At 38.3% G+C, this 18,131-nt stretch overlaps 2 protein-coding genes across 18 annotated transcripts in view; both read right to left on the reverse strand.

Moving 5' to 3' along the window:
* Positions 1 to 18,131, reverse strand: part of GPC5 (glypican 5) — a 1,599,230-nt gene that overhangs the window by 709,457 nt on the left and 871,642 nt on the right. The gene's annotated exons all lie outside the window — the stretch shown is intronic.
* PUDP (pseudouridine 5'-phosphatase) overlaps positions 777 to 18,131 on the reverse strand; it is a 39,373-nt gene continuing 22,018 nt past the window's right edge. Inside the window, 1 exon segment of the mRNA XM_051850560.2 lies at positions 777 to 18,131. Coding sequence (XP_051706520.2) covers positions 17,706 to 18,131 — 426 coding nt within the window. The 3' untranslated portion in view covers positions 777 to 17,705.

An 18,131-nucleotide genomic window follows, 5' to 3' on the forward strand; every position in this document is an offset into this window, starting at 1 on the left:
CTTGGTCCCCTGCACCCATGTGGGAGACCAGGAAGAAGCTCCTGCTTCCGGGTTTTGGATTGGCCCAGCTCCGACTGTTGTGGCCATATAGGAAGTGAACCAGCACCTGGAAAACTTTCTCTCTTTCTGCCTCTGCCTCTCTGTAACTCTCCCTTTCAAATAAGTAAATAGCTATTAAAAAAAAAAAAAAAAAAAAAAAAAAAAAAAAAAAAAAAAGAATGCTACAGCCACAGGCTGGACTGTTTGGGCTTGCCTGATCTTGGGTTGAGAACCTCCAGAACCAGGAGCCAAAGCAAATCTCCCTCTCTTATAAAGTTACCCTGCCTCTGGTATTTCCTTACAGTAATAAAAAGCTAACAAATACCCAGGCTGCTGTGGATTCTTAGCAAAGAATGAAAGTACATAGCCAAGCTGCCTATGGCAAGCAGGGATGAGCCAATTTTCTTTTTGGGGCAGGGGAGAGAACAGATGTTCTGAAAGGTCATGAGTTAAGAGGTCATGAATTAATTCCGATACTGTTTTAGTAGCTGAAGGAGTTCAGTATTGCATACTCACTTTTTTCCTCATTATAAAAGCTTGGTCTAGTAAACAAAACACAGTGATAAGATAATTAAAACCACCCATAACCATAATGCCTAACAATAATGACTATTAGCATTTGCAGAATTTATTCGGTCTCTCTATGTCCACAAATACGCGAACATTAACACAGGGAAAATTGTACTTGAATTATTGTTGCAATGTGATTTTTTCCCTAATTTTATTTACTATATTTATTTACTAAATATGATTCTCTCAGGTCTTAAAATATAACTTTAAAGATAACATACTTCTGCATAAAACCTAATATTTGAAGATGAGACAAAAAGCCATTTAACTTCAACAAAAGTGAGCCCTTCTGCATAAAACATGCTAAGTGTGAGGCCTTCTCAACCAGACCTGTTGTTTGCATGCATAAGCAGAGGTTCCTGAACCACCACATGGAGAAAAGCCAACTGCAATTAGGCAGATTGGCCTTGGACACTGAAAAATGAGCCTCTAATTTGTTCGAAATGTGATATACATTTGAGAATATCTGTGACAGCAGTTTAGTCCTCCCCAGTTGAGCGTACTGTGGAATCACTAAGTGTCTAGTTTATGATTCAAATCTAGATCCATGTTCTACAAGGCCCACAATAAAACAGTACAGTAAAATTTATAGCATTTTGTTTAAATTTAGGGTTATCTTTCCCCATGTAACATATACCTAATTCACCTATGTTTTCAATATTCTTTTATGATTTCAAATTTTAACATCTTTCTGTATTAACTGTACAGATATTAATTTGCTATAAAAATTAAATCTTCCCATGAACCAGAGCAGAAAGTACAGTGATCATATAAACCATCAAAATCAATTTTTAAAGCATGTAACGAATCAGAAAAATAACACTAGTCTATAATATTACTTTTCTTGTTTTCCAGATTTGTCAACCTTATAGAGACATGATTCATTATTTAGATATTAATATATATTCCACAAAGTTAGAATAAAATGCTATATATATATATATTCAATGATAGAAGAGAATGAGGTTATTAAGAAATCTACTGAGATTAGTTTATTAGTTCAATTAAAGTAACAGGTGTTGGGGCTGGCGCTGTGGTGTAGTAGGTTAAGCTTCTGTCTGCAGTGCTGGCATCCCATATGGGCACAAGTGAGTCCCAGTTGCTCCACTTCCAGTCCAGCTCTCTGCTGATGGCCTGGGAAAACAATGGAAAATGGCCCAAGTGTTTGGGCCCCTGCACCCACATGGGAGACCCAGATGAAGCTCCTGGCTCCTGGCTTCAGATTGGCCTGGCTCTGGCCATTGTGGCCATTTAGGGAGTGAACCAGCAGATGGAAGACTTTTTTCTGTCTCTCCCACTCCCTGTCTGTAACTCTGTCTCTCAAATAAATGAATAAATCTTTAAAAAATAAATAAAGTAACAGGTGCTACTTTGGCAAACTTGTGGGTAGGTAGAACATGATGGGTCAGTTCAGTTAGAATTTTAACATCAGGACACATATCATGTCTGAGCTCAGACTACCTAAAAACTCTGAATATGTAAAGACATGAAGAAACTCTTCCACCTAGGTGTCTACATTTGGCACTATCGACATAAAGAATAGTAGGACAGCCATGCTTATTTGAAAACAGTTTCAAATAACACCAAAGGTATTATCCTTTCTTTATAGTTTTCCTTTTTTATTGAAAAAAATTTAATTCATGAGGAATGCATGAAAAAAATTTTTCCCAGAGCTAATTTAGTATTCTTGGTCCAAAATGCCAAATAAATTTTCATTTAAATCCCAAAGAAACTACTATGTTAACTACTCATGTGCAAAAGAAAAAGATGTTAATAAAGAAGTGCAATTGGTTGATCAAAATATAATTCGAGTGTTATTAAAATTCTAACATGGTATGGTGAAATGCTTTGGCAAAGATAGAAAAAAATACAGGCTATTATTAAAGAAAACCTTAAAATTCTTATTCTAGTAGCACTGTAGATTTTAAAATACAAAGGAACATATATTAATGTCAGAATTAGCAACTGCTGTTATATAATATTGACATATTTCTAAGAGAACCTGGCAAATAGACATATGGTATGTAAAATACATATGTTGTATAGTATAATAGTATATTACTATATATTAAGTGTATGTTACTTTTGGTATTTTTCACCAATGCACACTGATAGCATACTGTATATGTGTCTCAGATTAGACACATATATGTTTTATATACATATTCATATAATACTAAAATTAAGAGCCCCAAATTATATACACTAATGGTCAAAGTGGCAAATAACTCTGATTTTATTTGCTTTCTCCGAGGAATGTCATGAATGACTTTTTAAATAGAGAAAATTCATTTCCACAACTGCTGACATGCTTTTCAGGATTTTTGTTTGACTGTTGCCAATTTGAGTCCCTAGACTGGAATAAACGCAGAGCCATCTGTTCTGGCAGGGCTGCTATGACAGTACTAGGCTCACTGAAGCAATTGTTCCTATTACCCCTAGTGCTCAGGAGATGCTTCACTCTGCAGCATCCCATGTGAATAAATCAAGCCTAACTTGTATCACAAATATAATTAGGTGAAGAACTTGGTAAAAATTCTATCTGTCCAAATAGCTTAATTCTTTTAGCTCCAAGTCCCCTAAAATATTTACTGTTGTCTTCAACAGCCTCCACTTCATTAATGAATGGCTTTTGCATTGTAGACTCTTGGAGTATCTAATTACATGTAATGTTGAAGCAGAGAAAAATAAGGGGAAATTGTGGTATATTTCTGCTGATCCTCATTCTAATTGATTTAAAGTGTCTGGTGTTGTGCACTATACTTTCTGACTAGCCTTTTCAATATAGGAAGATTTACAATAGTGGACAGGGTTCAGACATGTATTTAAGGTTATCATATGGAAACCATGAAAAGAATGTCAGAAAGAGACTTGGAAGTAAACATGTTGTGTTATAAAATGGAAGCGTCTGGGCCACAAGAGATCATTCTGATCAAAAACTGTAATATCTGACCTAAGCAAATTAATGATAATGCAAGTAGGTAATGGTGGAGAACACAAATAATATGATAGTAACCAACTGTTGTGTAAGATATGTTACAGGATGATAAATAGGGTAAAAAAAAGCCTAACTACTCCAAGATTTAAATAATTTTTGAAATTACAGTAATATAAAAATTATATGAAGGTGAGGTTGGCATTGTGATGGGCTAAGCCTCCACTTGTGACACTGGCATCCCACATTAGAGTGCAGGTTCCAGCACTAGCTGCTTCACTCCTGATCCAGCTCCCAGAGAGTGTGCCTGGGAAGCACTTGGGCCACTGACACCCACATAGGAGACCTGGATGGAGTCCCAGGCTCCTGGCATCAGCATGGATCGGCCCCAGCCATTGTGGCCATTTGGAGAGTGAATGAGCAGATGGAAGACTTCTTTGTCTCTTCCTCTCTCTCTTTCTCTGTCACTATGTTGGTCAAATACATTTTAAAAATCTTCAGAAAGTTCTATGAAAGTGAAATGAAATCATTTGAAAAATAGGATTTCTTGTAATTAAAAATCATTCATTTGAAATGGTAGATCAAATGAGATAGGGTATGCTAGCACACCATTGAAGATACGAGCCACACATGTGAAGGCTTTATCTTTATCTTAGCTGAGAGGCAGCAGCGCAGGAGGGATGATGAGAAGCAGATGAGAGGATGATGCTCAGGTCACCAGAGATAATGCTGGCATTGCTACTCAGCCTTTTGGCTAAGATAAGTGCAGTGATAATGCTGGCATAAGAATGGAGAAGGTAGACACTGAGATGCCATGCAACAGTCAACTAATTGATGGTTTAAAAAAGCCAGGATCCTATAATTGAAAAAGTTGATTAACATGGAAAACAACAAACTGGTGACAGCAAGAAGTAACAAAAACACAAAACAACAATGGAGATCTCAAAATATGTGCTTGCCAACCTAGCCATAGAGGCTGGACAGGATAGTACCTGGAATATCACTAGTGGTTAAGTGTCGCTCCCCCTCTTTGTGGAGGAGCGACACTGAACCCTGCCTAGGCTTCATATCCGAGTCACGGCACCATTATGTCGCTCCCCCTCTTCGTGGAGGAACGACACAGGACCCTGCGCTGTTCTTTTGTCTGCTCGGCCCTCCCCGGGTTTGCTGCTGGTTCTTCCCGGGTTGGCTTCCGTCCCTTCCACCTCCGTGGAAGGGCGGTTCCCCCTAGCCACTTTCCCCACTTCCGCGGGGGAGCGGCACACTGCCGGCCGGCTCTCTCAGGGGCTGCTCAGATGTTCCTCAGGTGTTCCTGGTGCATGTTGTCTCTCTCCTCCTTTATAGTCCTCTTCCACCAATCCCAACTCTGCTACCCACACGCCGAGTACGCTGCTCTCCTCCAATCAGGAGCAGGTCCTACAGTTTATTGGTTGAACTGGAGGCAGCTGTGTAGAAGCTGTTTCTTCCTCTCCCAGCGCCATATTGTGGGAGAGCAGATGCATAGAATAAGTCTTAATTCCAGTAACTTAGTCTAGTCCGAGTTGCTCCCCACAGTTAAGAACTGATGAAAGGATCAAACGATGAGAAACTGAATTATCTGGCTGTAGAAACAGTACATAAAGAAGTTCAAGAGTGCTTGGGCAGGTCCTTAGGATAGGTAGAGATAAAGTCATGCCTGAGAGCTTGATGCAAATAAGAAAAGTAGGTGCTTAGATCAGAATGAGTGAGGCTGTGAAGACAGCAGATCATTGGGCCTGGGAGCAGAAGGTCCAAAATGCAGGGTTGGTGGGTGGAGATCCTGGGGAGTTGGAAGCTATGGTGAATAGAAATGGAAATCCAAAAGTCAATGAACCAAAGGAAAATCAGCCACAGGGAAATCAGAACTCAAAACATTGATGTCTTGGGAAAAATTCCTCATATTATTTTACAAGTGAGTATTAGGTCTTGGTTTGAAGATACAGAATAGAACTCCTCCATGTGTTAATGCAGTTAAAGTTAAATTAAATGTACCTTAATACCTAAGGTGGAGTACTGGGTGCCTGGTGGTTAGGAGCCTGGATGTAATAAAAGCTCAAACCATCCCTTAGTTCTGGCTCTTGTCCCAAGGTCAGGACCTGGAGAGGGGAATGTTGAGATGTGACATGCTGCTCTCTTGATGCAGGAGGCCTAATAGTGGATGGCAGTGCCTTATCCACAGAAAGACTTGGCATGCAGCATGCATTCTTCAAGTCCAGCCCCTGAGCCAGCACTATCAACAGTGCCTGGGTACTTGGTGATGCACAGTCCACTCCAGACTCATTTAATCAGATATGCTGGGGTGCAGCTAATCATTCAATTTTATAAATCTGCCAGATAATGCTGATGTGTGTCAAAGTTTGTGGACCACTGTTTCAGGGGAAAACCAACATTAGCAGTAGATAAGGAGCAAACTTCATGATTAAGTTTAAAGACAATTTCTATTCCCCAAAAGTAGGAACTATAGCTTCCAATGTTCTGTATCTGAGATTCTATTATACGATGAGACAGTTTTGAAAACAACCATTAGGTTGGTAATGGGATCACGCATTTAGCATCTCAAGAGATAAATGTGCCTGGTTGCAAAGAGATTTGTTTTTTTGCTTTGAGGAATGTCACGTTTGTAAGTGCAATGGTTATGTTGCACATTTGCTAATATAAAAAGATCTCCAATGAGAATTGCTCACAGTGTTACAGTTAATAAAGAACAGGATAGGCTAAAGAGAAGTGTTTCTGAATTTTAAAAAAACTAAAAGGAAGTGCATTTTGCTAAATCATAAAGTACTAAGCACACAAGCCCCATCTAGTGGCCTTTGTACACAGAGTACAGTGAAGGTTTCTAAAGAGGCAACTCCAGAACCACAAAAAAACACAATGTGGCACTTAGATATATGGACAATAACAAATAGGCATCACAGCCTTTTCTACAAACACTCCTCCACCTTATTAGAATGCACTGGAATCAGAAAAGGAAGAGACATTTATTGAGTCCTAATTATATGTCAGGTTCTTTGGTCCTTTTCTATATTTGTAGATATGTGGTATGGGATAAGTGATGACATACATACAGTTAACACACAAATGTAGATAGGTAGACACAGAATTACAATGTGGCTATTAAATCTGGAAACAGGTAAACGAATGTTTCACCAATATTCCAACACATAGGAAAACATTATGTATCTTTCTAGAACACCCCGATAGATAAAAACAAAAAGCAAAAAATGAAGCTTAAAGAGGGACTTCATTCAAAGTCATACTCTGTGCTATTTCCATGGCAGCTTGTGCTTGATTCTATAAAAGCATTTTTCATTTTATTACACTTTTATTTTATCTTCCACATATTATTTTAGTCTCTTTCAGGAATAGAACCATTTGTTTCACCCTACTAATCTGTTTTATGGTCTTAGTGCTTGGCATGGTGCTCAATGAAATAATTAATATTTTTAAAAATAACTAAATCCATGCATGGATAGATGTATTAATGAATTTATAGATGAGTTATTTACACGATATTTTGTAACTACAGATGTACATACATAAATTTATACCTATACACATAAATGTATATTATTTTTATAACTGAAAATGAATCTTACCAGCAACTGTGAAAGTATTCAAAGATGTGTTAGCATTGTCCTTTACATTCTACAGGTATTTGTGAAATCATAGCAAAAGTAACTATTGATTATAACAAAGGCATTAAAGAATTTGAATATGCATATGAATAATTATGATATGCTATAAAAGGTAGGAAGTGCCAAGGAAGTTATATCAGCTTTTTTGTTCTTTGCATTTTAATGGAAAAAATGATTTTCTGTAGTAGGCAACCAGGAAGATATTATTAAGTTGACTCCTGAAATAAAATTGAGTAAAATTTGAATGAGAAAAATAGATGATGTTTCACAAAGAGGAAGAATTTAACAGGGTTTGTCCTTGCTGTTGCCACCACTCTCAATATGCTCATGACACACCGTACAGGAATAGGAGCACATAGTCAAGTGAGCCAACACAGGACAGGTATCAGGCTTTCATGTAGCAGAATCCAACATGAAGCACTCACTTCCCAGAGTCATGTATCTAAGCAGAAAAGCCATTAAACTAGAAGAAGTGTAGCCAATAAACCCAATTTAATGACCCAGGTGATAAAGGCAGATCTTTATTTCTAAGATGAGCAATCCTACATTGATGAAATTTACTAATTATTGACTTAAATGAGAGTTTAATTGCACTTACACTTAATTCATTGATCATAGCATATAGACTACAAAGATTTTTCTCTTTGGACTGGCCTTAGAGATCAGTTCCATCTACAACCAAGAATTAATGTAATAAAATAAATCGTAATTGTGATAGAGATTACATGTAATTAGAAACAAATTTTGCTGCTTTGAATATTAGAATGTTTCCAATATTACTAACATATATACTGAAATTAAAATAATTGTTTATTATTTTTTCTTTTTCAAAAAGAAAACCCCATATTTCTTGGAGTGTTTTTAAAAAATATGTATTAAAAGGGCAGGAATGGATCTCAGTTACTTTAGGATAATTTAATAACCTTGTATTAAATTATATACTGGAAAAATTATAGATATAACGCTGCAGAGCTCAGGTTTCAGTGGAAATAAAATAACAGCAAATCTTCAAAAAACATACAGGATAGTGTGTCTTTTAAGTAATAAGAAGAGCCATCTTTTTATAAAAGGCTCTTTCTCTCCCAGAAAATATTTTCAAGGTGACATGTCAGTTAAATGAAAAGAGCACTAGATGAACAAGGGAGACATAAAATTTATTGTGACTATAAAGCACATGAAAAATTTCACATATACTAAGAGACATGCTCTCTTCATTTTTACCACCTTATTTTACCCCCTAGAACTCTTTCAAAATTGATTCTAATTCTCCAAAACCAAATTTAAAGTTTCTTCCAAGGGTCAATGCAAAAAGCTTTGGTTTTATTTGCTATTTTCAATATGGTTTTACAGATGCTTTTAATTTATTTTATTTTTTTTAAGTTTTTAACTCTTACACTAATGGTTCTTATGCAGGGCTGTGTTTCCTATGGTCTCCGTTAGAATCATATTCTTTTTGTGACTTAGAGTAATAGCAGTATCCACCTTTAACCCATTACTACAACCTGGAAATAGAGCTCTTCTGAATCCACATCCAATTGCATAAATGCTCAGGTAGTTTCCTTCTTATCTATCCATCCATCCATCCACACATCCATCCATCCATCCATCCATCCATCCATCCATCCATCCAAATCATCCACCCATCCTTATACTCAACTATCCATTCTTCCTATCTTTAAGGAATTTTTAAGTGCTCTCATGTGTGATACAGTGGGTAATACCACATCTTAACAAGAAATGCATAGAATTAATCATCTATTATAAGTACAAATGTGTGAACCAGCACTTGAAATCTGGTTAGTAATTCCTATGGTAATGGCAGGCTTAGGTAGAGGAAGGGAATGAAATCCCTAAATTGTTGACACAAGAAAGCTCTGTTAGGAAGTTGGGTGAAAGAGGTAACAGGCATTTAGACAGAGCAGCAGACAGAGCAGCTTTCAGGATAGGAGTAATAGGAATGCAGAACTCAGTTATGGATGTGGAGAATGGATATTCGTGTTTGAGCTTTAGAAGAGCTTTTGAGCTAGTAAAGAATTCTATCACTCATGAAAAGTACAGAGTGAAAAATGAGAGACCCCAATAGGAACCCTTAATTAAATTGAAGGAATGGACAGAGGAAAACATATTTCAAAAAAGTGAATTTTCACATGGTTAATTCTGAAGATTGAATAAGTGAGACAATATTGATGAGTGACTAAAAGATGGCAATACTGTTTTTATTTGAGCCTGGCTGTGACAGGACAGAGTAATAAAAGGCAGGAGAGGGGATTACAGGTTTAGGAAAGCAGGGTTTAAGAAAGTGAGAATAGGTACATCTGTCTGTAAGGAGTGCATCTATTGACTCTTTAAATATAAAAGGAGCTAGAATTAGTCCATTTTAACATAAGATTTATTTATTTATTTGAGAGGCAGAGTTACAGAGAGAGAGAGAGAGAGAGGAACCTTCTACCTGCTGGTTCATTCCCCAAATGGCCACAATAGCCAGGGCTCCGCCAGGAAGCCAGGAGCCAAGAGCTAGGAGCTTTATCCAGGTCTCCCATGTGGGTGAGAGGGGCCCAAATACTTGGGCCATCCTCCCGTGTTTGCTTGGTGCAGTAGCAAGAAGCTGGACCAGAAGTGGAGCAGCCAGGACATTTACCCACTGCGCCACAATATTGGCCCCAAAACTGTCAATTTTAAAACTTATTTTAGGCCGGCGCCGCGGCTCACTAGGCTAATCCTCCGCCTAGCGGCGCCGGCACACCGGGTTCTAGTCCCGGATTCTGTCCCGGTTTCCCCTCTTCCAGGCCAGCTCTCTGCTGTGGCCAGGGAGTGCAGTGGAGAATGGCCCAGGTGCTTGGGCCCTGCACCCCATGGGAGACCAGGAAAAGCACCTGGCTCCTGGCTCCTGCCATCGGATCAGCGCGGTGCGCCGGCCGCAGCGCGCTGGCCGCGGCGGCCATTGGAGGGTGAACCAACGGCAAAGGAAGACCTTTCTCTCTGTCTCTCTCTCTCACTGTCCACTCTGCCTGTCAAAAAAATAAAAAATAAATAAAAAATAAAAAAACTTATTTTATTATCCTTTTTTGGATATGTTTTTAAAAATTTTTATTAACAGATTTGTATTGTTCGTGGGTTACAGTGTGAGGTTCAACATATGTATACAATATGTATACAATGTTTACCACTTCAAACAGGGTAATTAACATTTCCTTTCTTTGATATCATCTTATGATTAGAGGCTTGGGGTTTCTTTCATCTATTTGTCCACACAATATTCACTAGGTCTTTGCAACTGTATTATACTCAACTATGCTGTGTAACATGAGGAAGTGATTCCTTCAATCTAACTCTGGTTTAGTATCCATTGTCCAAACTCCCTCTGAACCCTCACTCCTTTCAACCTTCAATCATCATCATTCTGTGTTCAGATAATTTCTTAGCCTCTGCATATGAGAAAGAACATGTGATATTTGTCTTCCTGTGTCTGGCTTATTTCACTTAATATGATGTCCTCCAGTTCCATCCATTTTGCTTTTAAAATGGTGGAATGTACTTTAAGAGAAGTTTGAAAATACATTGGAAAATGTACAAAATAAATAAAGCAAAGTCTCTGAGAACACATTTGGGGGTGACAGAGAACTGAAGTGGTCCTAGATACAAGATAAAGCACTTCTATTGCATAGTAACAGAATAAGAATGGAGGCAGAAGTGAATATCTGTGGAATACAGTTGAGGAAGGACCTATCTAATGGGCTAGGTAGGTAGAGAATTAAAATATTGGTAAAATATTTGCAAAGAATAGAATAGGTATGGTGTAGCTTCTACCTTAGTATATGAAGAACAACTAACTGGGGGAGGAGGTAATCATAAAAGATATTTACCAAGCCTTAAAAAAGGAGGTACCTTTCTCTGAAGGGAGGAGAGAACTTCCACTTTGACCATGGCCTTCTCTAAATATGATCAGAGTCGGTGAACTCAGGGGGCTTCCATAGCCTTGGCAGCTCATGACAAGAGCCTAGGTTGATTACTGATGCCATAAACAAGAGTGTCAATTTGTTAAGTCAACAACAGGAGTCACTGTGCACTTACTCCTCATGTAGGATCATTGTCCTTAGTGTGCTATACATTGTGATTTAATGCTATAACTAGTACTCAAACAGTATTTTTCACTTTGCGTTTCTATGTGGGTGCAAACTGTTGAAATCTTTACTTAATGTATGCTAAACAGATCTTCTGTATATAAAGAGAATTGAAAATGAATCTTGATGTGAATGGAAGGGGAGAGGGAGTGGGAGAGGGGAGGGTTGCGGGTGGGAGGGACGTTATGGGGGGGAAGCCATTGTAATTGTAATCTATAAGCTGTACTTTGGAAATTTATATTCATTAAATAAAAGTTTAAAAAAATGTAGCTCCTAAAGTTAAGACTTGCAGACTTCTAAATATTACATAGCGACAAGCATTTGACACAGCAGCCAGAACACCACCTGGGGTACCTGGACTTGAGTCTCAGTTCTACTGCCAATTCCTGCTTTCTGTTAGTATGAATTCAGGAAAGTAGCAGTGCTGGCTCAAGTAGTTGAGTCCCTGCTGCTAACATGGGAGACCTAGACTGAGTTCTTAGTTCACAGCAGGAAGCCAGACATCACAGGTATTAGGGGGGTGAACCAGCAGATGGAAGATATCTCTCTCTGTCTCCATCAAATAAAAGACTCATAAATTTTATAATGTGAATGTTCTTACTAATTTCCTCCATAATGCATGTACATTCCATCTTTTCTTATCTTACTTACAAGGAAAATACAGAAAAACAATTCATCAGTAGATATTGAGAAGTCTGATGTTTAAGAATAACTTTTTCTTGTGGAAACTGTGAGCTTGTGAAGTTGTGGAATGGTTAGTAGTCAGGTATTCAATATTAATAGAAAATCTAGCTTTTGTAGTTAGAGGAAGTTGTGTCTTACAAGAAATATAATTAACATCATTGGAAAATAAATCCTTGATAATATACTTAAATGAATAACCACTACCACTGTTTAAATGATTTTATGCTTAAAATTTTCAGGGCACTAGAAATTCAAAACTAAGATTTTTAAGGGCTGGCACTATGGTGCAGAGGGTTAAAGCCCCAGCCTGTAGTGCCAGCATCCCATATGGGCTCCAGTTGCAGTTCTGACTGCTCTACTTCTGATCCAGCTCTCTGCTATGGCCTGGGAAGGCAGTAGAAGATGGCCCAACTCCTTGGGCCCCTGCACCCTTTTGGGAGACCCAGAGGAAGCTCCAGGCTTTGGATCAGCTCAGCTCTGGGCGTTGTGGTCATTTGGGGAGTGAATTAGCAGAAGGAAGACTTCTCTTTCTCTCTCTCTCTGGCTCTACCTCTCTCTGTAACTCTTTCAAATAAATAAAATAAATTTAAAATAAAGATATTCAATACATAATTTGAAATATAAACATGGAAACTAGAGCAAGTAATCAGCAAAAGAAAAAATGTAATTGTTTGGTTAAAATTTTCCATATATGTTAAAACAGATAGTCCTCTAAATGTCAGATTTAGCAAGGAGCAAATTCAGCATACCTAACTGCTTGTATTAAATAATTTTCCCAGAAATATTCTTATAGGGGTAAAATTTGTAAAATTTCTCTTTATATTATCCATTTTATAATTAATATTGTTGACTGGATACAAAAATAATAAGTACTAGAAGAAACATGTCATTAAAAATATTTAACATGAGATAGCAGCAAATGTGGTACAGTGGTATAAGCCACTAGAATCCCATAGTGGAATGCCAATTCAAGTCCTGGCTGCTCTGCTTTTGATTCAACTACCTACTAACCCTCCTGGGGAGATAGCGGATGATGGTTCAAACACTTGGGTTCCTGCAATGCCTGTAAGACAAGGATAGAGTTCCTAGTTTCAGTCTGGTCTAGCTCCAGTTGTTGTAGCCATTTTGGGGAATGGACTTGTGAATGTAAGATTCTTTCTCTCTCTCTCTCCCTCTCTCTCTCTCCTCCTCCTCCTCCTTTTTCTTCTCTCTCTCTCTCTCTCTCTGTTGCTCTTTCAAATTAAGAAATAAATAATCCTTAAAAATATATTTAAAAGTAATATCTTAAATCAAGGAAAATATCTTCAGCCAAGCTTATAAACAAACCTTAAATGCTGAAGAGTATCCACAACAGAGTTCTAAACATCCAATGCTTCAATCAAATAAATAAGGTGAATGTGTTTCTGCATAATAAGATGCTTTACTGTTCCCACTGGGAACAGCTATGTTATTTCACAAAATAAAATATATTTTCTCTTTTACTTTGCAACTGTTACTTAATACTCTTATTTATGTCTTTTTAAAAATACTGGTTCTTGGAGCCGATGCTATGGTGTAGTGGGTAAAGCCGCCGCTTGCAGAGCCAGCATCCCATATGGGTGCCAGTGTAAGTCCCAGCTGTTTCACTTCTGATCCAGCTCTCTGCTATGGTTTGGGAAAGCAGTAGGAGATGGCCCAAGTCCTTGGGCCCCTGCAGCCACATGGGAGATCGGGAAGAAGCTCCTGGCTCCTAGCTTCAGATCAGCACAGCTCCGGCTGTTGAGGCCAACTGAGAAGTGAACCAGCGGATAGAAGACCTCTCTCTTTCCCTCCCCCCGCCCCGCCTCTCCTTCTCTGTGTAACTCTGACTTTCAAGTAAATAAATAAATCTTTAATATGCCCACAACAAAGAGCTCGGAACTGAACCAAGGTCCTCCAACATGAAAGAGTGCTAGAAACCTAACTACTTGAACCACCACCTGCTATCTCCCATGTGTGTATTAGCAGGAAGCTGTTATCTGGAACCAGACTGGGGATCAAGTCCATGGTCTCAGATGGGGGATGAGAGTATCTAATTTGCTATGTAAACACCTACCCCAAGTTTTATTGAGCAGGTAAGCAAACAGAAAAGAAAACACCATAGACTAATGATTATAAATTTTATATGTTTCATCATCCTAAAAAGTTTGTAGAATGAAAGGCTAATGCTAAATGAAAGGCAAATTCCTTCTATAGGTAAAGATTTATAGTATCCAAAATTTATCTTTCAAATGCTAATGTCTTATTTTAATGACTTCTCTTTCTTGTTCTCTTTTAGTAGTTTATTAGTATACTGTCCTTCAAATAAAAGCAGATGACTAAGACAAAAAGAAATATTTTCTGAAGACAGGAAGTGGATCATGAGGGAATGTTAATTACTAAACTTCAAAGTTACTTCAAGGTCATTTAGAATGTAGATTCTTTAGAAATAGATATTGAAGATACTTAAGGGAAGGGGGCATTTCGAGGTTCAATTTGAAGGCACTGTTACTTGTGTCCTTTGCCAAGTAGAAGACTTCTCCAAGAATAAGCCTTCCTTAATGGAACTAGCAGCTCCTAATCAGGACTATAATTGGACAGAAGAAAAGACAGCCAACCTTGAGACACAAATCAGTTGAATCAACCTTCACCCTCATCAAGTGACAGTTAATCCAATTAGCTTACTCTCATACCAAGAGGCAATGGAATAGCCCAAGGTTTAAACCTCCTTGTTGGACCCAACCATGTTCTACTTGTAGGTCAAGTGTGAGACAAAAACTGTATTATTTGGATGGCTGGTATTTCTTGGTAGCAAGTTGACAGTAAACCTTAAATTGAACTAAAATTAATAAAATCACATTGAACAAAAAAGTCAATTTAAAACAGTTGACCTTAAAGCTTGGGGTTTTGATAACCTATATGATTCACATGAAAGCAGAGTGGTTTTTGGAAAGTTTTGTGTCTACAGGCAGGGCTGTGACTAACAGTAAGTTGGCGGGCATTAAACTTAGCCTTTAACCTACCAAAGCTACCACCTGTTTCTGTATATCAGAACCTTTTAAATTGGAATTTATTTTCTATTGCCTTCAGTCCCAATTCTTGTTACATGTTTTAAAATCATTTACTTACAGGCGGAAATAGACATCATTATTTAGTTATTCAGGTATTGTTATTTCTGTTCTGTTCCTTGGATTTTTCCCCCATTCTCTCTTTTTTTCTTTCTTTCCTTTTTATTTTATTCTATTTCATCAAGAGCCTTTATTTGCTGTATCCAAGGATAGCATGGTTCACTTGAAATATATAAACAACATTTTACAATTGAGTACTGTTTTGGAATTTTAAAAAGTTAATGAGTCACATTTAGATTTTACATTAGAGGATTTCTTTAAAAAAAAAAGGTAAAATCATGACACCCACACAAACATTACATGAACATGTGGAAAAGAGTTTATTTAAGTGAATCAATTTGTGAAGGAAGTAGTTAGATGTTATATTTGGTTGGAAACAGAATTCTAAGAGCAGATACACGCACAAGCAACCAGGATGCTCAAAGGAACTTGTTAAACTGATGTAAACATTGGTCAACAATGAGAGGCACTCATCAATACACAGTGATCCATCACATGCTTTACCAAGGGTTTTCTATAATTTACAGAGTTGCAAAATAGCTCAAGTCCAATAAAAGGCAGTGACCACATGGAAGAACGTGCTATGCTAGGACAGGCTCTTTTCTTTATTCTCCACTTCAACATGGTTCACAAGTTTTGTCTGCCAACTTATAGACAAATTCAAGAGGTTGAGTAAATCCACAAAAGGGGTTAATGACAAGAGTCCTAAGTCCAAAAAATTATTTCAAGAGTGTGCTGTGGCTCTTGGTCTTACCAAGTAAAGATTCTTAAATTATATTTCTATCTAAAAAAGGGAGAAAGGCAATATTCTTGAAGGAGAGATATGATTTTTCTGAGGTAGGAGTCATTCTCTAATGTAGATAGGATATAGATACAAGACACATGTTACAGGAACATTCAGACTAAAAAGAAATTGCAAGTGGCATAACCCAGAGCTTCTCACTGAATACTCATCCAAAGAAATGTTATGAGGGCACAAAATTTTAATGCTAGGCAATTAGAATTATTTTTAAGGCTCATCCATAACATAGCTTTCCCACTCCAGGGACAGAGCAGAGAGAATTTCCCTTTCTAATCATCAGTCACTGTGGAGTTAACATCAACATGGAAGAACATGAAGCAGTGTGTAACAAGGATATACAAGTACATTCTATATGTACATGCATGTACATAGACATATGTGCATACACAGTTTGCATTTTCTATACAATGCTCAGAAAACTAAAATGAAAAAGAAATGAACATAAATATCACTTCATATTATCTTAGAAAATATATATTTAAACATGCATGTGTCTATCAATATATACATAAAACATAGGAGGTACTTCAAAGAATTTGTAGGGAAATGGAAATAAAATATGTTATTTTTAAAGATTTATTTACTTATTTGAAAGTCAGAGTTGCAGAGAGAAAGAGAAAGAGAGAGAGAGAGAGAGAGAGAGAGAGAGAGAGAGAGAGAGAAGTCTTCCATCCTCTGGTTCACTCCCCAATTGGCTGCAATGGCCAGAGTTGCACTGATATGAACCCAGGAGCCAGGAGCTTCTTCTGCCAGGTCTGCCAGGAGGGTTCAGGGGCACAAGCACTTGGGCCATCTTCTACTGCTTTCCCAGACCTCAGCAGAGAGCTGGATCAGAAGTGGAGAAGCCAGGAATAGAACCAGTGCCCATATGGGATGCCGGCACTGCAGGTGGCTTTACCTGCTATGCCATAGCACCGGCCCCAAGATTTTTATTTCGTTGCAAACAATCTTGAAATCCAGATGTAGGTTTTCCACAATATACATTTGCTGTGAACTTTTTTAAAAATTTTTAAAAAAATTTTTTCCCAGGCATAGTTAAACAGTGAGAGAGAGAGACAGAGAGAGAGTTGTAGACAGTGAGAGAGAGACAGAGAGAAAGGTCTTCCTTCTGTTAGTTCACCCCCTAATGGCCGCTACGGCCGGCGCTGAACCAATCTGAAGCCAGGACCCAGGTACTTCCTCCCAGTCTCCCATGTGGGTGCAGGGACCCAAGCACTCGGGCCATTCTCCACTGCCCTCCCTGGCCACAGCAGAGAGCTGAACTGGAAGAGGAGCAACTGGGACTAGAACCCGGGGTACCGGCGCCAAAGGCGGAGGATTAGCCAAGGGAGCCATGGTGCCGGCCACATTTGCTGTGAACTTTTTAAACACCACTTTGTATACATAGATTTCAAAGTTGTTTTGCACTAAAATGAACACGTTTTAATTCTGTTTCTCCATGAGTATGCTGAAGTACCTTTGTCTATGCACATTCACATACAGGAATGCTTATAATGTATGTTCATTCACTTTATCATATAACCATATGCACTTGATGACTCAGATGGTAATTTCAGTTATATCTCCATTCCGGGCAAGCTCTACTATGTCTTCCTCCTGATGTCAAGTCATAGCTCAAGCATCCTTTAGAATCAATGGACCATGCCAACACTGGATGAAAAAGCCAATGTCAGAGGATGAATGCCTATGCAGGTTGCAGTTTGGAGGTTTCCAATTTCTTTTATTCTTGTAGCAGTTTTACAAGCTATGACAATGGGCTGGGACACACCAGTAACCTTAGGGCAGCATGGTTCCTTCCCTTGTAGGGAACAGTTCAGACTGGAAGTCTTGCAAGGAGCTTAGCACCAAGATTGCCTTTCTTGTCAGGTCTTGGCTCAAGTTTCCATCAGGAATCATGCCAACCTGCATCCCAGCAGCTATGGCTGCCTCCACCCTGTGGGGAGCGTCATCTAATACAAGACACTTTTCCATGGAATGAGGAAGAGCAAACATCCTGGTATAGGAAAGGAAGAAGTCAGGGTCTGGTTTGCCAATCTTTGCCTTGGGGTCACCTCCCAGGATGCTGTCATCAGATAGACTGAAAAATTCCTTGTGTCTGTTTGTCTTCATCTCGAAGTACACTGTCCCAGAGCTTATGTCAACCTCAAAGAGAATGCTAAACTTTTGCAGGTGGGGAATCCATTTTTCAAGATCTGGCATGAA

Source organism: Oryctolagus cuniculus, chromosome 9 (assembly GCF_964237555.1).
Source record: "Oryctolagus cuniculus chromosome 9, mOryCun1.1, whole genome shotgun sequence".
Taxonomy (NCBI): Eukaryota; Metazoa; Chordata; class Mammalia; order Lagomorpha; family Leporidae; genus Oryctolagus; species Oryctolagus cuniculus.